The sequence below is a fragment of the Passer domesticus genome, chromosome 5 (genome assembly GCF_036417665.1).
Source record: "Passer domesticus isolate bPasDom1 chromosome 5, bPasDom1.hap1, whole genome shotgun sequence".
NCBI classification, from domain to species: domain Eukaryota; kingdom Metazoa; phylum Chordata; class Aves; order Passeriformes; family Passeridae; genus Passer; species Passer domesticus.
The window spans coordinates 26,757,940-26,776,474 of NC_087478.1; the positions used below are offsets into that span (position 1 = coordinate 26,757,940).

Here is an 18,535-nt window from a genome sequence, read left to right on the forward strand (position 1 = left end):
AAAAAATACATTCATTTAAAAGCCATACTAATCCTTTAACATCATATTAGCAGAGAAATTGTTCACATTTACATAAATGTGAAATGCATAAAGATAGACATTAATTTATGTTTTTGAATAAATTCTCTTTTTCTTGGCCTTTGATAAAGAAGGTACAAGAAAATGGCTGGAGAACAGAAAGTTAGCAGAATCATCTGCAGTAAAGATGGAACACATCTTAATCAAACCAAGATTTAATTAAGCCAGATGAAGCCAGTCATAGATTTGATTGAATAACACTGGCAATGTTATTTAATCAAATCTATGATTTGAATGAAGGATGAATACTAAAAATATGAATTTTAGTAAACTGTATCTGTTACTTGAAGCCTTCCCACTGAAATAACATAACAACATGTGTCTATCCATTTGAACAGATGTGATTTAATAGTCAGTGTCAGTAAAACTGGCTAAAATCACATAGTTTCTTTTAAACAAGAAGAAAAATATAGTCATAAATCGAAAGCTTTCTGGATAAGAGTAGACTGTGGGGGTAAGTAATAACAGGTGCAATGCTGTTTCATCCAAAATGTCATCTGTGCTTCTGAAGTTTTGATCCAAGGTACTTGCCCTGCTCTGAACTGAAAAAGCTCATTTTTACAGAATAATAATATCACAGAATGGGTTAGGTTGGAAAAGACTTCTAACATCATCACATCCAGCCATTAATGCAGCACTGTCAGATCCACTACTAAACTATGTCACAAAGTGCCACGTGTACACGTCTTTTAAGTACCTCCAGGCATGGTGACTAAGCCCCTTCTCTGGGCAATCTGTTCCAGTGCTTGACTGCCCTTTCAGTGAAGAAATTGTTCTAATATCCAATCTAAATCTCCCCTGGCACTACTTGAGGCAATTTCCTCTTGTCCTATCTCATGTTACTTGGGCGAGGAGGCCAACCTCCACCTTGTTACAACCTCTTTTCATAAGGTTCCACTTTAGCCTGCTTTTGTCCTGGCTAAACACCTCAGCTCCTCCTCATCAGATCTGTGCTCCAGAGCCTTCACCAGCCTCATTGCCCTTCTCTGGAAAAGCTCCAGTCCCTCAATGTTTTGCTTGTAGTGAGGAGCCCAAAACTGAACATGGGATTCAAGGTACAGCTTCACCAGTGCTGAGTACAGGGGAAGGAGCAATCACTGCCTGCTCCTGCTGGCCGCACTACTGCTGATACACGCCAGGTGCCATTGGCCTCGGCCACCTGGGCACAGCTGGCTCATGTTCAGATGGCTGCTGTCCAAAAGTCCCAGATCCTTTTCCACCAGGCCACTTTCCAGCCACTCCTCCCCTAGCCTGTAGCACTGCCTGGGGTTGTTGTGACCCAAGGGCAGGACCTGGCGCTGGGCCTTGTTGAACCTCATGTGATTGGCCTGGGCCCTCAATCCAGCCTGTCCAGATCCCTCTGCAGGGCCTTCCTTGCTTCCTTCCTGCAGATCAACGCTCCCACCCAGCTTAGTGTTGCCTGCAAACTCACTGAGGGTGCACTTGATCCCCTTGTCCAGATCATTGATAAAGGTACTGAACAGGATGAGCCCCAATACTGAGCCCTGGGGAGCACCAGTGGTGACTGCCTGCCAGCTTACTGCCATTCACCACCACTCTCTGAGCCCAGCCATCCAGACAGGCTTTTATTCAGCAAACAGTATGCCCATCCAAGTCCTGGGAAGCCACTTTTTCCAGGATAATGCTATGGGAAACAGTATCAAAGGCTTGTCTAGTAGACAACATTCACAGCCTTTCTGTCATCCACTAAGTGGGTCACCTTGTCGTACAAGGAGCTCAGGTTGCTCAAGCAGGACCTGCTTTTCCTAAATCCCTGTTGGCTGGTCCTGAACCCCTGGTTGTCCTGTATGTAACACATGATGGCACTCAAGATGATCTGCTCCATGAACTAACAGTTCCAGACATTGGTGAGGTCCCCTCTCAGCTGTCCCTTCCCCAGGCTGAGCAGGCCCAGCTCCCTCAGCCTTGACATGTAAGAGAGATGCTCTAGCTCCTTAATCATCTTTGTCACCCTCTGTGGGATCTACTCCAGGAGCTCCCATGTCTCTCTTGTCCTGAGGAGCCTAGAACTGGACACAGCACTCCAGATGTGGCCTCACTAGGGCTGGATGAAGATTCAAGAAAAAAAAAAAGAAAAACAAAGGCAGTGGAGAAAAAAGAAAACTTGAATTCCAATCTTCCCTGCTTTATTTTATCTATAGAATTGAGGTGTCCAGCTGCAGCATGAAGGTGTTCTGATGGCAATGAAGTTAATCAGAACTTTGTGAGTTGTTATGAATTATTTGCGAATGAGGAGAAATTACAGTTGCTTTCTTAAAGATGTGGTAAAAATTACTTCAGAAAGTCTTGAAATAGGCAAATTGTTTCTAACCATTGTTAGGACACTATTCATCCCTGCACATATGATCCTCAGCAGCATTCCTGAGGGTAGTGACCTGGTTATGAAATGTACCACAAAACTGGTGATATCTGCAAACAAAGTATAAGTTGGTTCATATACTTAGGTCTCATATAATTCTGTTGGGAGCATGGCAGGTTGAATTAGTGCTATATAAAGCAGGCACAGACTTGATTTGCACAGCTATAGTATTGTGAAATTATCAACTGTTTTAGAAAGACTGGCAAGAATATTTCTATAGTGTTGAAGTGTTTGTATCACAATTCTCTGTTCATTACAGTTTTTAATGGTGGGCAGATTACAGGTGTAATTGTAACTTCTTTAACATAATTATTTAAAATTAAATGAGCAAACAGGCTAACTTTTACCTGTTAAATAGGTGTTGCACATAGGTGGCTGGTTCCTAATGCCCATCACTAAAAAATGTACCCAGGGCAGCTAGTTGGTACAGTTTGTTCCCTCTGTGCTGTTTACCCTCCTTTGTTCATGCACTTGTTAGGGTTTTATATTTGACAGAATGCCTTAGTCCTCCTTTTCTGGCAATGTCCCTGTTCTGAGTGACCTCCTCTTTAGCATAACTATTCCAGCATGTCATGCTAATATTAGTGGTTTCTGCTCTACTTCCCCAAGGGAGGAGTTGCCCTGTCTGTGAATCATATCCTAATCTTCTGCACAATATGGTTTTCTCAAGAATGTCTCCAGGACTGCAGGAATACTTCTGGACAGTCAGTGCTTTTGGGGTTAGCTGTAGGGATGCAAAGAAGGTAATTAATCAGTGTCATACAGAGTGTATTACCTTCTCCTTAGGTAGCTCTGAAACCCCTGCACTGAATTCTGATGGTTAGGAAAAAATTAGGAAAATAGAAAAAAAGTCCATTTCATCACATCTCCCAGGTAAAGAAATTAATTTTTCAGGGAGTATTTCAGCTGAGCATCCTCTTTGCATATTTACAAGGACCTGAACTGGCAGTCTTCACTAAGGGTATGGCTTCACTTACCACTTCACTATGGTATACCTGTCAAAGCAGGCTGATGATACATTGATATTTTTTCTTATAAGCACTGTTTTATTCTATTGCAAAACCTTTCAGAGGGAAAGAGATGGGCTACTTGAAAATGTTTGTCTTGTTGAAGTTTGTGCTGAATTATTTGTACTTAAAGAGCGATGAGATCATTTGCATGCTCTAAAAGTGTCAAAGCATGAAGAGCTATCCTAATGATACCATCATCTAGGTACCTGTTTTTACCATCCATGAGCTGTAAAAATGTGTTTTCTTAGTTTATTTTCTCTCACTCACTTTGAATTCTTTCTAACTTTCTGAGAATTTTAATGGTCAAGCAGAATTCTTTCCTCTTCTTGATCGCCATATTTAGTGATTTGCTCCAAGCCAAACTAGCTCTCTCTAAATCGATGCAAGTTACATTGTCGCTCACTCCTTTGTAAACTCATGGTCTTCAGCAGAATTGCAAAGTTAGACTCAACATCTCAACCAAGTCTTTGAAAGACAGTAAAGTATGTATATGTGCATAAGAGATGTTGTGTATTTGTTCAGGCTGTAATGACTCTAAAGGACTGCTGAAATTGATGTCACTATACCATTAGTTTTATGCTCGATTCCATCATTTTTATGTGAGGGGATTAAAAAGGTAAAAGAATATTAATCCAGTCACGTATTTAGGATACCTGAAAGGACCCAAGCAAGACTGAGACATCTGTTTAAATCTTCAGTACAAAAGTCCTGTTCAGATGCTGATTTGATTCTGGGGGCATCTAAACTTGCCAGGCTTACTAAGCTTACCTACCTATTTGAGAGTTATCCACAGCTTTGCTTGGCCATGTCTATAGTCATCCCAGCCAAAGCAGTTTATAATTAAGCTGAGCAGGATCTAAAAAGTAAATGCTGCTCTCTTTAAATCCTCAAAAGGGCCAAATCCAATATAGACCTTCAGGGAATATGTAAAAAGCACAGATTAGTCTTGCTTCAGTATTTTAAAAATCAACTCTTAGTGGCTGCTTTAAGGATTCAAGTCTGTGACGCATGACTGAATTTACAGGCTTACCTGTAGCCCTTAATTAGATATTTGACCTCTGTGATTAGTTGTTTGGGTTTTTTCCTCTGCATTTTTTGGTGCTCATAGGTTGTATTTCTTGAGCAGACAGTTGAAATAAGAGTGGAATTTTGAAGGAGCCCTGTCTCTGCTTTTTTTAGCTGTGTTCCAGTGTTCATATTGATCTACCAAAGAGATCCAGTTAGCAACTATGAAATTTTAGGCATGTTCTCATGGCAGATGTGTTGGTCATTTTCATGGTGGAGACAAGCAGGCAAATATGTGGATTTTTTTAATAGGACCAAGTCTTAGAAACTGAAACACTGTCTTAGAAAAAAGAAACACTGTTTTCTGATGATGTTTTATTATTTAAAGTAACATGACTAATTGGAAGAAAAATTGTGATATATCATATTAGGATGGAAAGCCTCTTTAGTCCTAGTAGATATTGAATAATACGTGTTAAAGATATATAATTTTATATCATTCAGCAAGTCTTGGTGTCATGGGCCTACCTGTGAGCTCCAGAGGTGCCAGTAGGGAAGATATCTGGTTCACAGGTTTTCATTTTTAATATATTCCTTAAGACTGGAAGAGAGTTGGTGTTCTGCCCAGATTCAGAATAGACAAGCAGATTGAGCAGAGTAAGTATAGCCTGATATAAATCACAGTGAACATATGGAAAAAGCTGATTGGGGGCTCAGCTGATAGGGAATTAAAGGCCTTGAGTAAAATTACTTTCCATAAAACTCTGAGTAGAATCAGAGCTTGTAAAACAAATGATTGACAAAAACTTCATTTTAATATTTTAATATCTGGTAAAATTACAAGTTTGATAAGATGATGGTGTCAGTGTAAAAGACTTTGAAAAGCATTTCACTTACTGCCACGTGAAACCAATCAATAAAAACATGAATTGAACTATGTAACAAAACAGACCAGACTTTGATGAATAACAAACCAGTTGGCAGGTCTTAATGTAGCATTGTCAGTAAAGAAGTTTCATGGACTAAGTGTCTTTCCCATAGTTGAAAAGAGAAGGTGACGGTAGAGAGACTGTAAATTGTGTCTGGATTGTGGAAAGGAGGGAGACCACCATGAATGCTTAAGTTCATTCTCAGAGGCAAAACAGTAATGCTGAGTGTAATGGGAGTTCAGGAGTGTAACCAGGCTGATGATTTTTTGCTGTATATAGAATTGCTGAGAACATTTAGAGTGTGGCACACAAGGCCATCTGCCTTTGTCAAAATAGCTTGAAAATGGTGAAGTGCATATAAACACCAAACCCTAATAAGTATCTGAACCATGTGAATTAGTCCTGAGGAGATCTTGTTGAATTCAAGAGTTCTGTGTAGTTTATTTTTCATCCAGTTCTCTTTAAATGGATGTCCCTATAACATTTACAATGTAGCTAAATCCAAAGCAATGGGCTTAGGCTTCATCAACAGGAGATCACAGAAGATGATTTAGTATTCCGTGATGACTTTAAAGGATAGATTTATAGTAGATAGTGAAAAATTAAAAACTTGGAGGAAAGCAGTGTGGTATTTTCCAGGGCTCTAAAAGATGAGGAATATTTCTAATGTGGTGTTGTCAAACCATGACAAACCTGTCCTGGATTGACAGGTGTGCTTTTAGAATGTTTTAAAAATTATTTCTTTTTACTGGCACCTCTATTCAGACACTCTAAAGCTATGTGTCCTGTGGTGAGTAGATTAAGACGTGCTATCTGAAAATTGACCCTAGCTTGGATAATTTACATCTAATAGGTAAGAGATGGAGAAAGCAAACCAGTTGGGACTGAATTGACTACAAGATTATTTAAGAGCAGAATTTTGAGTACTACTTGGGTCTGACAACACATACCTGGGTGTTTAGTCTATTATGTCATATTACCTCCATAAAAACTGTTAGAATTATTCTTGTTATATAGCATTATTGTTTCTAGTAGTGCTGTGTCTTTGCTGCTTAGGTAGTGTAATGGTAAGTGCATCTCTTCCTATTTGAAAGATTTAAATTAAATCGTTGTTTCTAATTAGAGGGTTTTTTTAATGTGGCCTATTATTGAAAATACTAGATAACCTAAAAAAGAAGTGTGAAATTTGAAACCATTTGTTCAAAAATATTTTAAATCATCTTATTAATACTTGCATAGATAGCATAGTTGTGTAAAACACATAAGGCCTGTATAGACCTTCCATTAAGTGATAAGGGTATTGCTGTTGTCCTCTAAAAAGCATTTTGTGCTTTTTGATTATAATCTTCAACACTTTTTTAAATATAAAAATCATTAAATACATTTATGCCATTTGAAATTGCTTTTCGTTTTTCTGTGGATATAAGACTGCTATGAAACAAATTTCCTTGAAAACTGTTTATTTTTCCTATATTCTAATTATATCTGTCTTTCACTGTGAGAAAAAAAAAAGAGGCATTAGACAAATGAGGCAGAGGAAGTTTTTTGCTAAGTAATAGTTTTTCTCTAATCTCCAGTGTCTAACGTGTACTGCATTAATTCAGTAATGTTTATATAGAAGATAATGCTTTTTTTCCTAATGTGTATGAAGTATTCCAGTTGTTCTGTCTTGCAATTTAATAACCCTTTCACATTTTTTACACTGACCTTGGTTTCTGTTCACATTTCTAAAGACCTTTTTGTCTTAAAAATAATGTAATTGAGTAGAAATGCATAATCAGTGGTGCATCAAATGTCTGTGAAATAATATTGAGTTTAGAAAATGCTGTCTAACTTTGCACTAGGTTGAATTTCAGTAAACACACTTCCTTACACTCTTACATCCTAAAAAAAAAAAATATTGCAGCAGCACTTACAAGGAAACTAAACTTGTTGTATGCTTCTGTTGAAGATAGCCAGAGGAAAAATGTGTCCTCTCTGTCATTTGGAGCCTCAATTGACTCAGCTGTTGTATTCATATTAAATTATGCCAGATTTAATCTTGAATATATTCAGCAAGAGCACCCAGTTGTGCTGACGAACCTAAAATAATTTGCAGTAATATTCTGTCGCAAACCCTTTGGGCCCATTGGCTCTCTGAGGTTGAAGTCCCATATTATATCCAAACATCCCAGCAGTAGATTCAATTGGTATCCAACTGGAACTTTGCAGTAGCAGAGGTAAACAATATGAGACAATTTCTCAAGAGTATTACTTTCCCAATCATTTTAATTGCCCCTGCCTGATTCATCAGTGCTTGTGTGTTCATTTGTACTTGTTCAAAGCAAATGCAATTTGATTTTACAATACTCTCAAATCATTGCAATACTCATTTTACATGTTGAAAGAACAAGACAATAAAGTGGATAATCAGGTTTTCAGGGTTTTGGAAGGAGAACTGAAATGTTGCACAGAGAAGTAACAATAGAAGTCAAGGTTCACTTGTGCGTGCAATACTTCAAAGAGTAAATCCCAGGTCATGGCACAGAGAGGGCACCTTGATAATTGCAGTGATACTGTAACGAGGAGACGACATATTAATCAGGAGAACAGTGGGTGAGAACCTATTTTAACTGAGAAGAGTAGACAGCTGTGGTTGCTGGAATAAAATCAGCTTTTCTGGAGAGCACTTCACTGCAGGAAACATGCTGGAGTGTTCTCAGGCACTCTTGACAGAAGCTCTACTCCTTCCCTTGCTCACTACAGCAGGAGTGTAGTAAACTGTATGTGCCAAAATGGGATAGGGAAAATACTTCTCACCTTTTCCAGATCAACCCCCAGCAATTTAGGGTGCTTATTTAAAATGTAGCAAAGGTCAGTTTGTTTTTCTAGGAAAGTCTGAGTATTTTTCCTTCTATGTCTGAAGCCCTTTCTGAGTATTTTAGGTTTGCATGCCACCTTGACTGCTTGTGCAGTTCGAGTTTATATAAATAATTATACGGAACTATGGTGTCCTCTCTTCTGATGTGTTTTGTAGTTTTTCTAATCTGCCATGATAAACAATTAGTCGTTACATTACAGTATGCATTCCTAGAGATAGTTTGGAATGTCAATAAGCAGCCTGCCCTGTCCCATGATGCCCCAGTCAGCAGTTCCCAGCAACTCCAAGTAGTACATGTCTAGAACTTTAACCTACTGGAATATTCTTATTTTGAAAGAAAAATCTGTTTTGCAGATAGTGACAGTAAGAATCAGGTTAGGACGGGAAATAGAGCTCCACATCTCAATTCTAGTTTCTAATTCCAGTCTCGCTCAGAGGACTGTACAAAGAGAAAGATAATTTACAGCAGCAATTAAGAGGCATAATTTCTTCTGTAGTCTGAAAATTGAGGGAAATTCTTACCATAGACTGGCTTAAGTAACTTCAAGAAGCACAAACAACTCTTAATTTAACATTCATAATGCAGCTGCTTATTTGCAGCTTTAACTCCTTGTGGATAGCTTTGTGTTTCATATCTGTAGCCAGAGCTGAGCAAGTGTTCTCTTCAAGGTGAATTAATGCTGGTCACTGTGAACTTTCTGATCCGTCTGGGAAGTACTTTCTCAGTGGATGTTCATTCACTGAGTGCATTGTGCAAGCACCGTTTGGATTTTTACAGCTGCATAGCTCTTTGTAGGTCACTGGTGATGCTCATGGGGCTTGCAGGCAGATAGTTTTCACTGCTCCAACATTTTCAGCTAGAGCTTGGTCCTGAACGCAGAAAATAAGAAGGGAACCAGAATCATTCTGCATGGCTAATGTGATCTCTCATGCTTGGCTGAGGGGGGAAATCTAACCCTTTTCAAAGAACTTAAGTTTCATTTCCGACAGTTTGTCACATATGAAAGGAGGAGAAGAGTGTTTGAGAATATGCTGACAGTTAATTATATTTTGATTTCAGGCTAGAAATGACAAAGCATTTTGATGTTACCTATTTTGAGTGGAATCAGATATCCAGAAATAGGAGCCTAGGTACAGTACACGATAGCACTTTCATGAAGTCTTGTGTATTCAGTCTACAAATGTCTTATTAGAAAGAGTTCCAAAGTGGGGAGAAACTGGAATACCTAACTCAAAGGTGAAGAAAGATTCCACAGTTTACTTAGTAAATTCATGGCTTGACGTGGTTTCATTGGAGTTGATGCCTAAAATGCCTCTTTCCAAGAATGGTGCAGGGTGCTTGAAGGAGAGACTAGGTGGGCATTCAGAGCTTTAATCCTCTAAATCTCTTTAGAGGACTGTTATCTTTAGTATATACTCTTTTTTTAACTAGATGGACTGATTGATGCTTTATCCTTCTTAGGAGAGGCATTTGTATTTCCATTCAGTAAGGTTGTAGGAGTTCTTCACTAGCTTCTTTAAGAAAGTGTTACGATCTAGATGAGCTAAGAACTTAAGAATTTCTTGGATTTCAGTAGAATACATGGTGTAACTCTTATCTTCAGATATAGTATTTAGACTGCTTGTATTTCATAATATTATTAAGATGCATGTGATCATTTAACTCTCCATTATATCTGCATATCGTTCTTTTGTTTTTTATTTATCAGGTTTCTTGTCTATACTTACATAACTACTGCAAGCTATCTAGTCTTACCAAGTTGAACTTCATTCTTCAAGTGTGATTTACTCAGTACAACCCAAAATCATGATGAAAAAGATGAGCATACCTACAAGCAAAATTTCCCTGGTCCTCTTTCTGTGCCAAATTATTTCTGCACTGGATGTACCTCTTGACTGTAAGTACTAACCTGATAAATAAGTGCAGAATAATGGAAGAATAATTAAATATTTTCTGTAGGAAGCTGAAGATTAGTCCAACATGGAGCTAAAAATAGTGTGTTTGGTTATTTAATCAGGACTTTATAAATATTTACACTGACTTACTAAATATTTTCAAAACCTGTGCATATAAAATGAGTTATATTGTTCAGCTGAGGAGGTGTAACACAGGATTCTCGCAGAATCCTACTTACACTTCAGTGTGCTTTTGTGTGATCAAACTGAAGAAGGCCAGAAAAGCCCTGCTAAATGCTAATTATTTGTGAAATTAAGATAATATTGATAATTTTCTAAGAATCCCAGGACAGTTCCTAGTGGCTGTAGGGAATCACTTACCTTCAGAGAAGAGGTTCACAGGAGCTGGTATGAGAGCTAGTAAAATATTCAAATACCTAAAATTCAGACACTCAAAGCATCTTTTTTTTTTTTATGCAAAAAGGTAAGTAAGACTCTTAGATGTCTTAAGTAGTGCCTGAAAACAGTTAAGAACTTAAAAACATGTTAGAAATGTGCTGGGCAGGGAACTCCAGCATTAACACATGAGGAAACTTCTGGAGGCGGGGAAATCCCACAATCTGAAGTTCTTGTCTGATATAAGACTCTGTTAGTGGGGAACCTTGAAGATAGCACTCCATGCTGAAGAGGAAGCAATGGTTGCTGCATTTTATATTCTCAATAACTAATTTTATTAAATCACTAGTGTTTCAGGTTGCTGTTTTCTTTCCAAGATGAACATGATCACATTTTCAGAATTCAGTGAACCATGTTGCACCTCTCAGTCACAATTCATCTGTTAAACTAATTTTCAGGGAAGAGAACATTAGGGCTGGGGTTTAATTGATTCATTAATACATCAGTAAATTTGCCTGTGATTCTAATCTGCATGGTTTTCTTTACCCCTGTGGTTTTGATACCTTCCTGCCTTCCAGAAGTGCATGTTTTTCTTTAATAATCATTGACATATGTTGCAAGTGCTTTGGTGGTTTTTTTTTTTCCCTTGCATTTTACAAGCCTATCAAACCAATGACCTGTATTTCTGTAACAAAATCAATATATCTGAATCACATCCAACTTGTTGTGTTGTAAATGCCCTTAGAGGAATAAGCTGTGGGTTAAGGAAGGCTTTGAAAGTTTGATGAATAAATGAAGGTGTTATTTTTGAAACTTATTTTTTCTCCTTAAACATCTTTGCAGGCTATAAACAGTCTTTTAAACCTATCTTGTAGTTTAGCAACTAATATAAATTCTGCACCTCTTTAATATTGTTGTCTTAAGAGCAAGATTTTGGGTTAAATTTAGCAGAAATGCATCAATAGATAAAAATGAATAGCCTTTCTGGATGTATCATTTTAATTCTGTACTGAGAATTTAATTCCCTTCTACTTCATGCTTAATAATTTTGTGAGGTCTGATAAAGTCACATACTTGAATTTTTAGCCAGAAATTACATCGAGAATGATGGTGTCTCTTTCATAAACAATGGTGAGAATGGTCTCTGGGAAAGCACCACAAGGGAAAGACTTAGATTTTTTTGTGGGTCTTCCCTGAATATCCACCACAGAGATCTGTTGGTGAGAACATACTTGATTGGTTGAAAATTTAGATTTCATCCAGGTTAGAAATTCCTATTCATACCAAGTTCACTTGGTCAGTATCTCCTCAAAGCAGGCCAGGAATGACTGAAAGTGTAGGGGACTCAGGGACATTTGACCTATTGATAAAGAGACATAATTTTTTGTTTATGCAAAACATTGGAATTAAGCAATAAAGATCTGACAGCTAAGATGAATTTTTTTGTTTAGTTATTTTTCAAACCAAAAAGAGTTGCAAGTCTATTGAGTAGAATTAGATGCTTTTGTTTTTAAAGAGTAATTTTAACCTGAGGCATTCTCTTTGCTTTTCCATGTGATCGTATGGGTGGATTGATTTTGACTGCAGCATGAGCGTAGTGCATTCCATTAATTCTGATTTGCTGCTGTCACCTCAATATTATTGTTTTATGTCCTTGCAAGGCCAAAATCACATAGCATGGTTGCCTTTAAAAAGTCAACACTTCAGGAAGGTTTCTCATGGCAAAAGCTTTAAGATAAATGTAGTAATATCTGACACAGTGGAAATTGTGGTTGGAATTTCAGGCATTGCTGCATGAGTTGCAGCGCTGAATGTTTTAAATGTTTTCTTTTTAATGGTGACCAATGTACTTGTCAGAGATACTTGTCTTCCCTCTCAAAATTGCTAACTTTCTCTTCACTAACAAATGTTTCTCTTTAATCTCCATTTGTCCATTCAACTGCTGATTCTGATGTGGGAATAAAAGCAAAACTTCTAGAAGACTGTAAGTTACTCTTCACTAAAAATAAGCTGTGTGCTGCTGAAAATTAATACAGATTGTGCTGCAAATTGAATTTGCAGTCCAAAAATGTGTGATTCTGACATCTTGTTGATAATTTGGTTTGCTGTATCTAGATGTTTTGTGCATGCAGTGTTCAGAAAATACTAATGTACATAAAACAACATTCTGATATTCTGAATAAATTAATTGTGTGATTTTTGATGGTGTGCTATTTTAACATTAAAGTCTTCACTCAATAGCAGCATGTGCAGTGTTTTATTACTACTTTCAGGAGTAAATATATTTGATAAAAAATTTATTGGAATATAGGTACTTTTGTACTATTTTACATATCTGATTTGACGTATTTTTATATCCACAGTGGGTATAGCTATTTAAGTAGACCTCATATTTTATGGGTTCTAACTTAGCTTTAGTTTTATGGTTAATTTAATCAGTTTGAAGTGCAGTCCATAACACAGGAGTGGAGATTGCAGGTCTTTGATGTGCATCAGATGGAATATCCTGTAGGCTGGGCAGTGTTTGTGTCATATCCTTTTTCAGAGTGAATCTGCTTTTCCCAAGTAAGCATCTGATATATAATGACCCTGAGAAATGCCTCTGAGAGGGAAAAGGATTGCCTTCAAGTACTCCTAAAGAAATACACACAAAGGCATCATGTAAAAATGTTGCCTTCCTCTGTCAAGGGTTCTCCCCTGTGCAGTGAGGAGCAGAACCCAGTTCTCTCTGGCCTTCTCTGTTCTGCTTGGCTGCTGTGTTTTGTTATGGTTCCATTTCTTTTCATTGCTGTTTCTTGCAGATAGAGTTTTACAGGCAGCTGCCTCTGTCTGTGCAAAGGAGTACTTAATGTGTAATGGTATCCTTAAGCAAGACTTAAATAAAAATCCCAGTTGTAGAATTTTAACTGTCTGGAGTGAGGCATGAGAACACAGCTAACTCTAATGATTGAAATATTTATTCCAGTGACTAGAAATTACCCCAAAGCACAGGCAAAGGGTATTGCTGGACAGCTGATTTACAGCACTTAGACAGGGATGTTCATGGCTGTATTATTAAACAGGTTTATTTAGGTGACACTTAAACTATAAACGAATAATGTTGAGGAAGACACCTTTCTCACTATCTTAATATCACAAACAGTGTTTTTTAATGCAAAAATGGGCATAGATAATGGTAATAGGTTATAAATTACCATAGGTAGACACCAACTACTTTGTCAGGTGAATCAATTTTGTTCTGTGCTACTTGTTTTATAGTACTTGAAAAATGACAGATGTTAAATGATTGCTTCTCCTGGGACACTTCACAAGACTATATTTTTAATGGATTTCTTAAGGGGTATTGGTGCCTTAATTTTCCTACATGTTTACTTTATTTGGAAGCTAAATACTGTTTTTGTCATTTTTAACAGTGTATTTTCTTACAACACATTTTTTACTCCTGAAAAGTAGTTCTTAAAAGCATGCTTTGTAGATTAATGCAATATCGTAAGCAAAATAAATGTGTGGAGAGGTTTCACCCACAGAGAATTTGGAAATACGCAAAATATTTAGAAACACAAAGCAATGTATATTTTTTCCTCCTGTGTGGTAAAAAAACATTTTGTGGAGGTTTATGTCTTGCGACTCCTGATTTCAGATTTGTTGGACTTAGAATTTTTGTCCTTTGGTTTTATGAAAATCTTTTGAAATCTGAGGTATAGAAATGATATTTTCATTAAATGTTTTGGCCAAGATCTTCATCCACTGTAAATCAGGATAGCTCAGTTGGAAGTTAGTATAGCTACACTGATTTACAAGGATAGAGAGTTTCAGCCTCCTGATACAAAGGATAATTTAATCCTACTCTTCTGTCAGTGATTTAGTTCCTAACTGCAGTTCTTCTTTCTCTGCTTACAAAAGTGTCTTGGTAATGCTTTGAAAATATTGTTGAAATCATCTCTCTTTGTTGTATTTCATAATGAAGTGTCACAACCTCCTACGATAACTCAGCAATCTCCAAAAGATTACATTGTTGACCCTCGAGAGAATATTGTAATACAGTGTGAAGCCAAAGGAAAGCCACCTCCTAGGTTAGTAGCATTTTTTAATTTTTTTTTTTGCTTTTATTGACCTAAGAGTATGGAAGAACTAGGAGAACATGGACTTTCTCAGCCCACAGTGTGAATTGTGTGATATCAGTGTGATAACTTCTTATTGGTGAGAACACCTGACATAAAGGTTTGTGGATGCAATGCTACCTATAGCTAGAGCAGCAAAGACTGTCACTCATCTCAAATTCAGGGGTTTGTTCCACTTTCTCCACCTCTCATTTGAATCCACATTACACTTTTTTGCATTCTTAATATTGTTGGTAATGGAAACCCCACATTCTGAAACTTCACCCGCAAAGCTGTAAGAAAGAAGTTCAGTTAGTTCATGATCCATGGTAGTCCTCCCAAAAACACTGCGTTGGGGTGCAGCACTGCTGCAGGTCCAGTCCTTCTCTCCCCCAACACAAGGTGCAAATATCATGTCCAGTCCTGCTGCAGAAGGTCAACGCGCAATTTGAGTCTGTTAGAATTTGAGCTTTTCTAGTGCCATTTACATTTATACTTTAGGAAGCATTCTAACCAGCATAAAAAGTGTTTGTGCTTAAGATTCTGAAGCTGAAATGTAACAAGTACAAAAACTGCTGTTCACGGTGTTTGAAGCTGGAAGCGCTCAGCACTTCATGGGTGTTAGTCAAGTTCTCTGTGACTATACTTCTGACCATAAACAGAGCATAAGTAAGAAAGTGGTGTTTATGGTCTAAGTTGTAAACTGTGAACCTCTGCTTCTTGACAATTTTTATGAGTTGTATGAGTCTTCATTTTTAAAGACTATTTTCAAAATATCTATTGTTTTGAGTAGTATTGGTATAAATTTACTAAGTCAAGTAAAGGCTCTCAGATTATATAATTTCTATTAGAGAATTATGTTTGCATTAGAATAGTGAAAAGGACTCAAACTCACCACAGTTTCTAATTCACTTGCATAACTTCAAAATCACCAAACCAATTAAAATAAATGGTCTCCTGCTGGGCCTGAGATGACACATTTCAGCCCTTAGCAAGTTTTAAAAGACAGGGTTATAAACACTTTCAACAATAGGTTTTATAATGGAAATGCTAATGCAGCTTTAGCAATATCAGTTCTTGCAGATGTTACTGCTTCATTTTGAGTAGAAAGAAAATCAGTTATTTTCCATGTATGATCAACCTCAGAAATTTTAATTTATTTTTTTTTAAGAATTAACTTTGAAATAGCTCTTGTAAATATGTTCAGCCAAATCTTTTATCTTGAAATACTGCCAGATTTCTTATAGCAAAATTTCTGTACTGCTTTATTAGTTAATTTAGTTTGGGAATGAGTCTTACTTATCTGCTAATGAAAAAATAATATGTATTTTTGTTATTTGCTTTTTCTTCTTTTTCTTCATACAGTCTACAAAAAGCAGCTAAAAATAAACTTTTCTTTTTGTTTTTATTGTTTTAGCTTCTCCTGGACACGCAATGGAACTCATTTTGATATAGATAAAGATGCACAGGTAACAATGAAACCAAATTCAGGGACTCTTGTCATAAATATTATGAATGGTGGGAAAGCAGAAGCATATGAGGGAGTTTACCAGTGTACAGCAAGGAATGAACGAGGAGCAGCCATTTCCAACAATATCATTATAAGGCCTTCTAGTAAGTAAAGCTCTTAATGTTCATAAAGTGTGAAACACTTTGGTTTTATTTGCTTATGAACTTTTTGCCTTTTTGTTTTCCTGTCTTAAAATTTCAGTCATCCAAATGACCATGCTAGAAGTTATTGCCTATTTTCTAATACTCAGGTATACTACTGTATTACAGGTTCTCTCAAGTGTTTTTTTACAAAAATTTTATTTTAATTTTTGAAATTTATTTTTAATTTAATTTTTTCTTGATACATCTGGATAACCTTATAATGTTTAAAACTGAATTGTATGTATGACACTAGCTGCTAGAATAAAATATTTAAATCTGTAAGGCTTTAGGGATAATTTGTTGACATGGGTGACATAATTGATGACCACAATTTTTTTTCTGTTCATGAAGTCTGTACTCCATAGTTTTTGTAATAGCTTTAAAGCATAACATATCTGAAGTATAAGGAATCTAACATTTTTTTACTAATGGTAGATTGTTTCTACAGCTTTTTATGAGCTTTATCTCAGTTTAGTTTCCAAGCTTCTCAGCTTAATATGTGCTGTTCTCACATCTTAAAGACACTGTATAATACTGCTTCAGAAATGTCTACCTGTTTTTCTATTTTAGCACATCACCTTTTTATTCAGTATAGTTAAAAATTTGCAAGATACTGTTATAAAACCTTTAGTGAGCAGACAAAATAATTTGAATCAGTTGATTATACTTTCAATAAATCATAGGTGTACTTTTCTTCCAAGAAAACATAAAGAAGAACAAAAATAAAAACTTAAGCAAACATGAAAGGACTTAACATTCTGATGGATGTAGTTATTTCATTTCTCTGGAGTACTTTGTGCATTTTCCCTTTAAATTTTCGAGTTTTTGCCAATCCAAATTTTGTGTGTGTGTCAAAACCACTTTCTGTAGGATCGCCTTTGTGGACGAAAGAAAAACTGGAACCAAATCATGTTCGCGAAGGTGATTCACTAGTACTGCACTGCAGACCTCCTGTTGGCTTGCCACCACCTATCATATTTTGGATGGATAATGGTGAGTTTGTTTCTTAAGCAGTTGACTTTTTGCAGTTTTTCTATGTAGTACATCATTGCTTACCAAAACCACAGATGGTGAAGTTTCCCTCTAAGGTAAAATCCAGTGAATTTCCATTTCTGTAGAACAGAGGAAACAAGCAGCCATACAGCCCAAAAGCATGAAGCCAAAAGCAGCTGGAGATCTTAACGTAAGTTGTAGATTAACCCACTGGGGAAGAATGGGTAGAAAAGGGATCTCATTAGGAAGCTTAGAAATGTCTGTACATGTACCAAAGCACAAACAAGTGTAATTGAATGAATTGAATGTAATGTGGAGTCTGCAGATCATAATAATAGAGTGTGTCAATTATATTTAACATAAATGTGTTCTTTCTTTCCCTTAGCTTTCCAAAGGCTGCCTCAAAGTGAAAGAGTTTCCCAAGGTCTAAATGGAGATCTTTATTTTTCTAATGTACAACCAGAAGACACTCGGGAGGACTATATCTGCTACGCAAGATTTAATCACACGCAAACTATACAGCAGAAACAACCCATATCTGTAAAGGTCCTTTCAAGTAGGTATTGCATCACCAATCAAATCACATACTTACACAGTATTTATCCAGAGTTCTCAAGTTACATGCTAAAGTAGTATTATGCTAGGGAATTTTGTCATTTAAATTTTGAATAAGAAATTACATTACTGTATAGACTTGAAGTGTAATTTCCAGTTTTCTTGATATATAATTGATTTTAAAAGCTATCATTTTTCACTTTATAAGGCTTTGTGTTTTGAAAAAATGTTTAAGAATTTATATATACAATGTTAAAAAAACCAGTTTTCAAATGTTTTTCCAGTGCAAGAATATGAAGTGATTATAATTATTGTAACTATTGAAGCAAATTAATCAATCACTTGATTAACTCACCGTGGCCATGTCATCACCTTTTGATTCCCAGAACTTTTATTTTTCCCTTTTTTATGCTTTCTTCATGATATTCTGTTTATTTCAGTGGATTCATTGAATGACACTATAGCTGCTAATTTGAGTGACACTGATATTTATGGTGGTGAGTTACCCTGGTCCCCACTGATACTCCTTGTTTTACAGTAGCATTTAGTTAACTAACTTCACCTCCATGGCTACTTAATCTTTTGCTTCTTTTTCAGTTTCTAATAAAGGTATCAATTAGTGCTGGTGATAATACATATTTTGCAAAGGGACTGCACAGTGTGATGCTTTGAAATATTTA

At 36.5% G+C, this 18,535-nt stretch overlaps 1 protein-coding gene across 39 annotated transcripts in view; it reads left to right on the forward strand.

The window, feature by feature from the left end:
- The window catches only part of NRCAM (neuronal cell adhesion molecule), a 142,163-nt gene that overhangs the window by 65,669 nt on the left and 57,959 nt on the right, over nucleotides 1–18,535 (forward strand). For 21 of the 39 annotated variants that reach the window (XM_064422434.1, XM_064422435.1, XM_064422439.1 and 18 more), the window contains 7 exons: nucleotides 9,972–10,160; nucleotides 12,521–12,538; nucleotides 14,522–14,627; nucleotides 16,072–16,268; nucleotides 17,178–17,300; nucleotides 17,686–17,856; nucleotides 18,296–18,352. In XM_064422434.1, the coding sequence (XP_064278504.1) occupies nucleotides 10,070–10,160; nucleotides 12,521–12,538; nucleotides 14,522–14,627; nucleotides 16,072–16,268; nucleotides 17,178–17,300; nucleotides 17,686–17,856; nucleotides 18,296–18,352 (763 nt within the window). In that variant the 5' untranslated portion in view covers nucleotides 9,972–10,069. The remainder of the gene's footprint in view (nucleotides 1–9,971; nucleotides 10,161–12,520; nucleotides 12,539–14,521; nucleotides 14,628–16,071; nucleotides 16,269–17,177; nucleotides 17,301–17,685; nucleotides 17,857–18,295; nucleotides 18,353–18,535) is intronic. The other 18 variants (XM_064422448.1, XM_064422437.1, XM_064422442.1 and 15 more) reach the window with 3 other exon arrangements.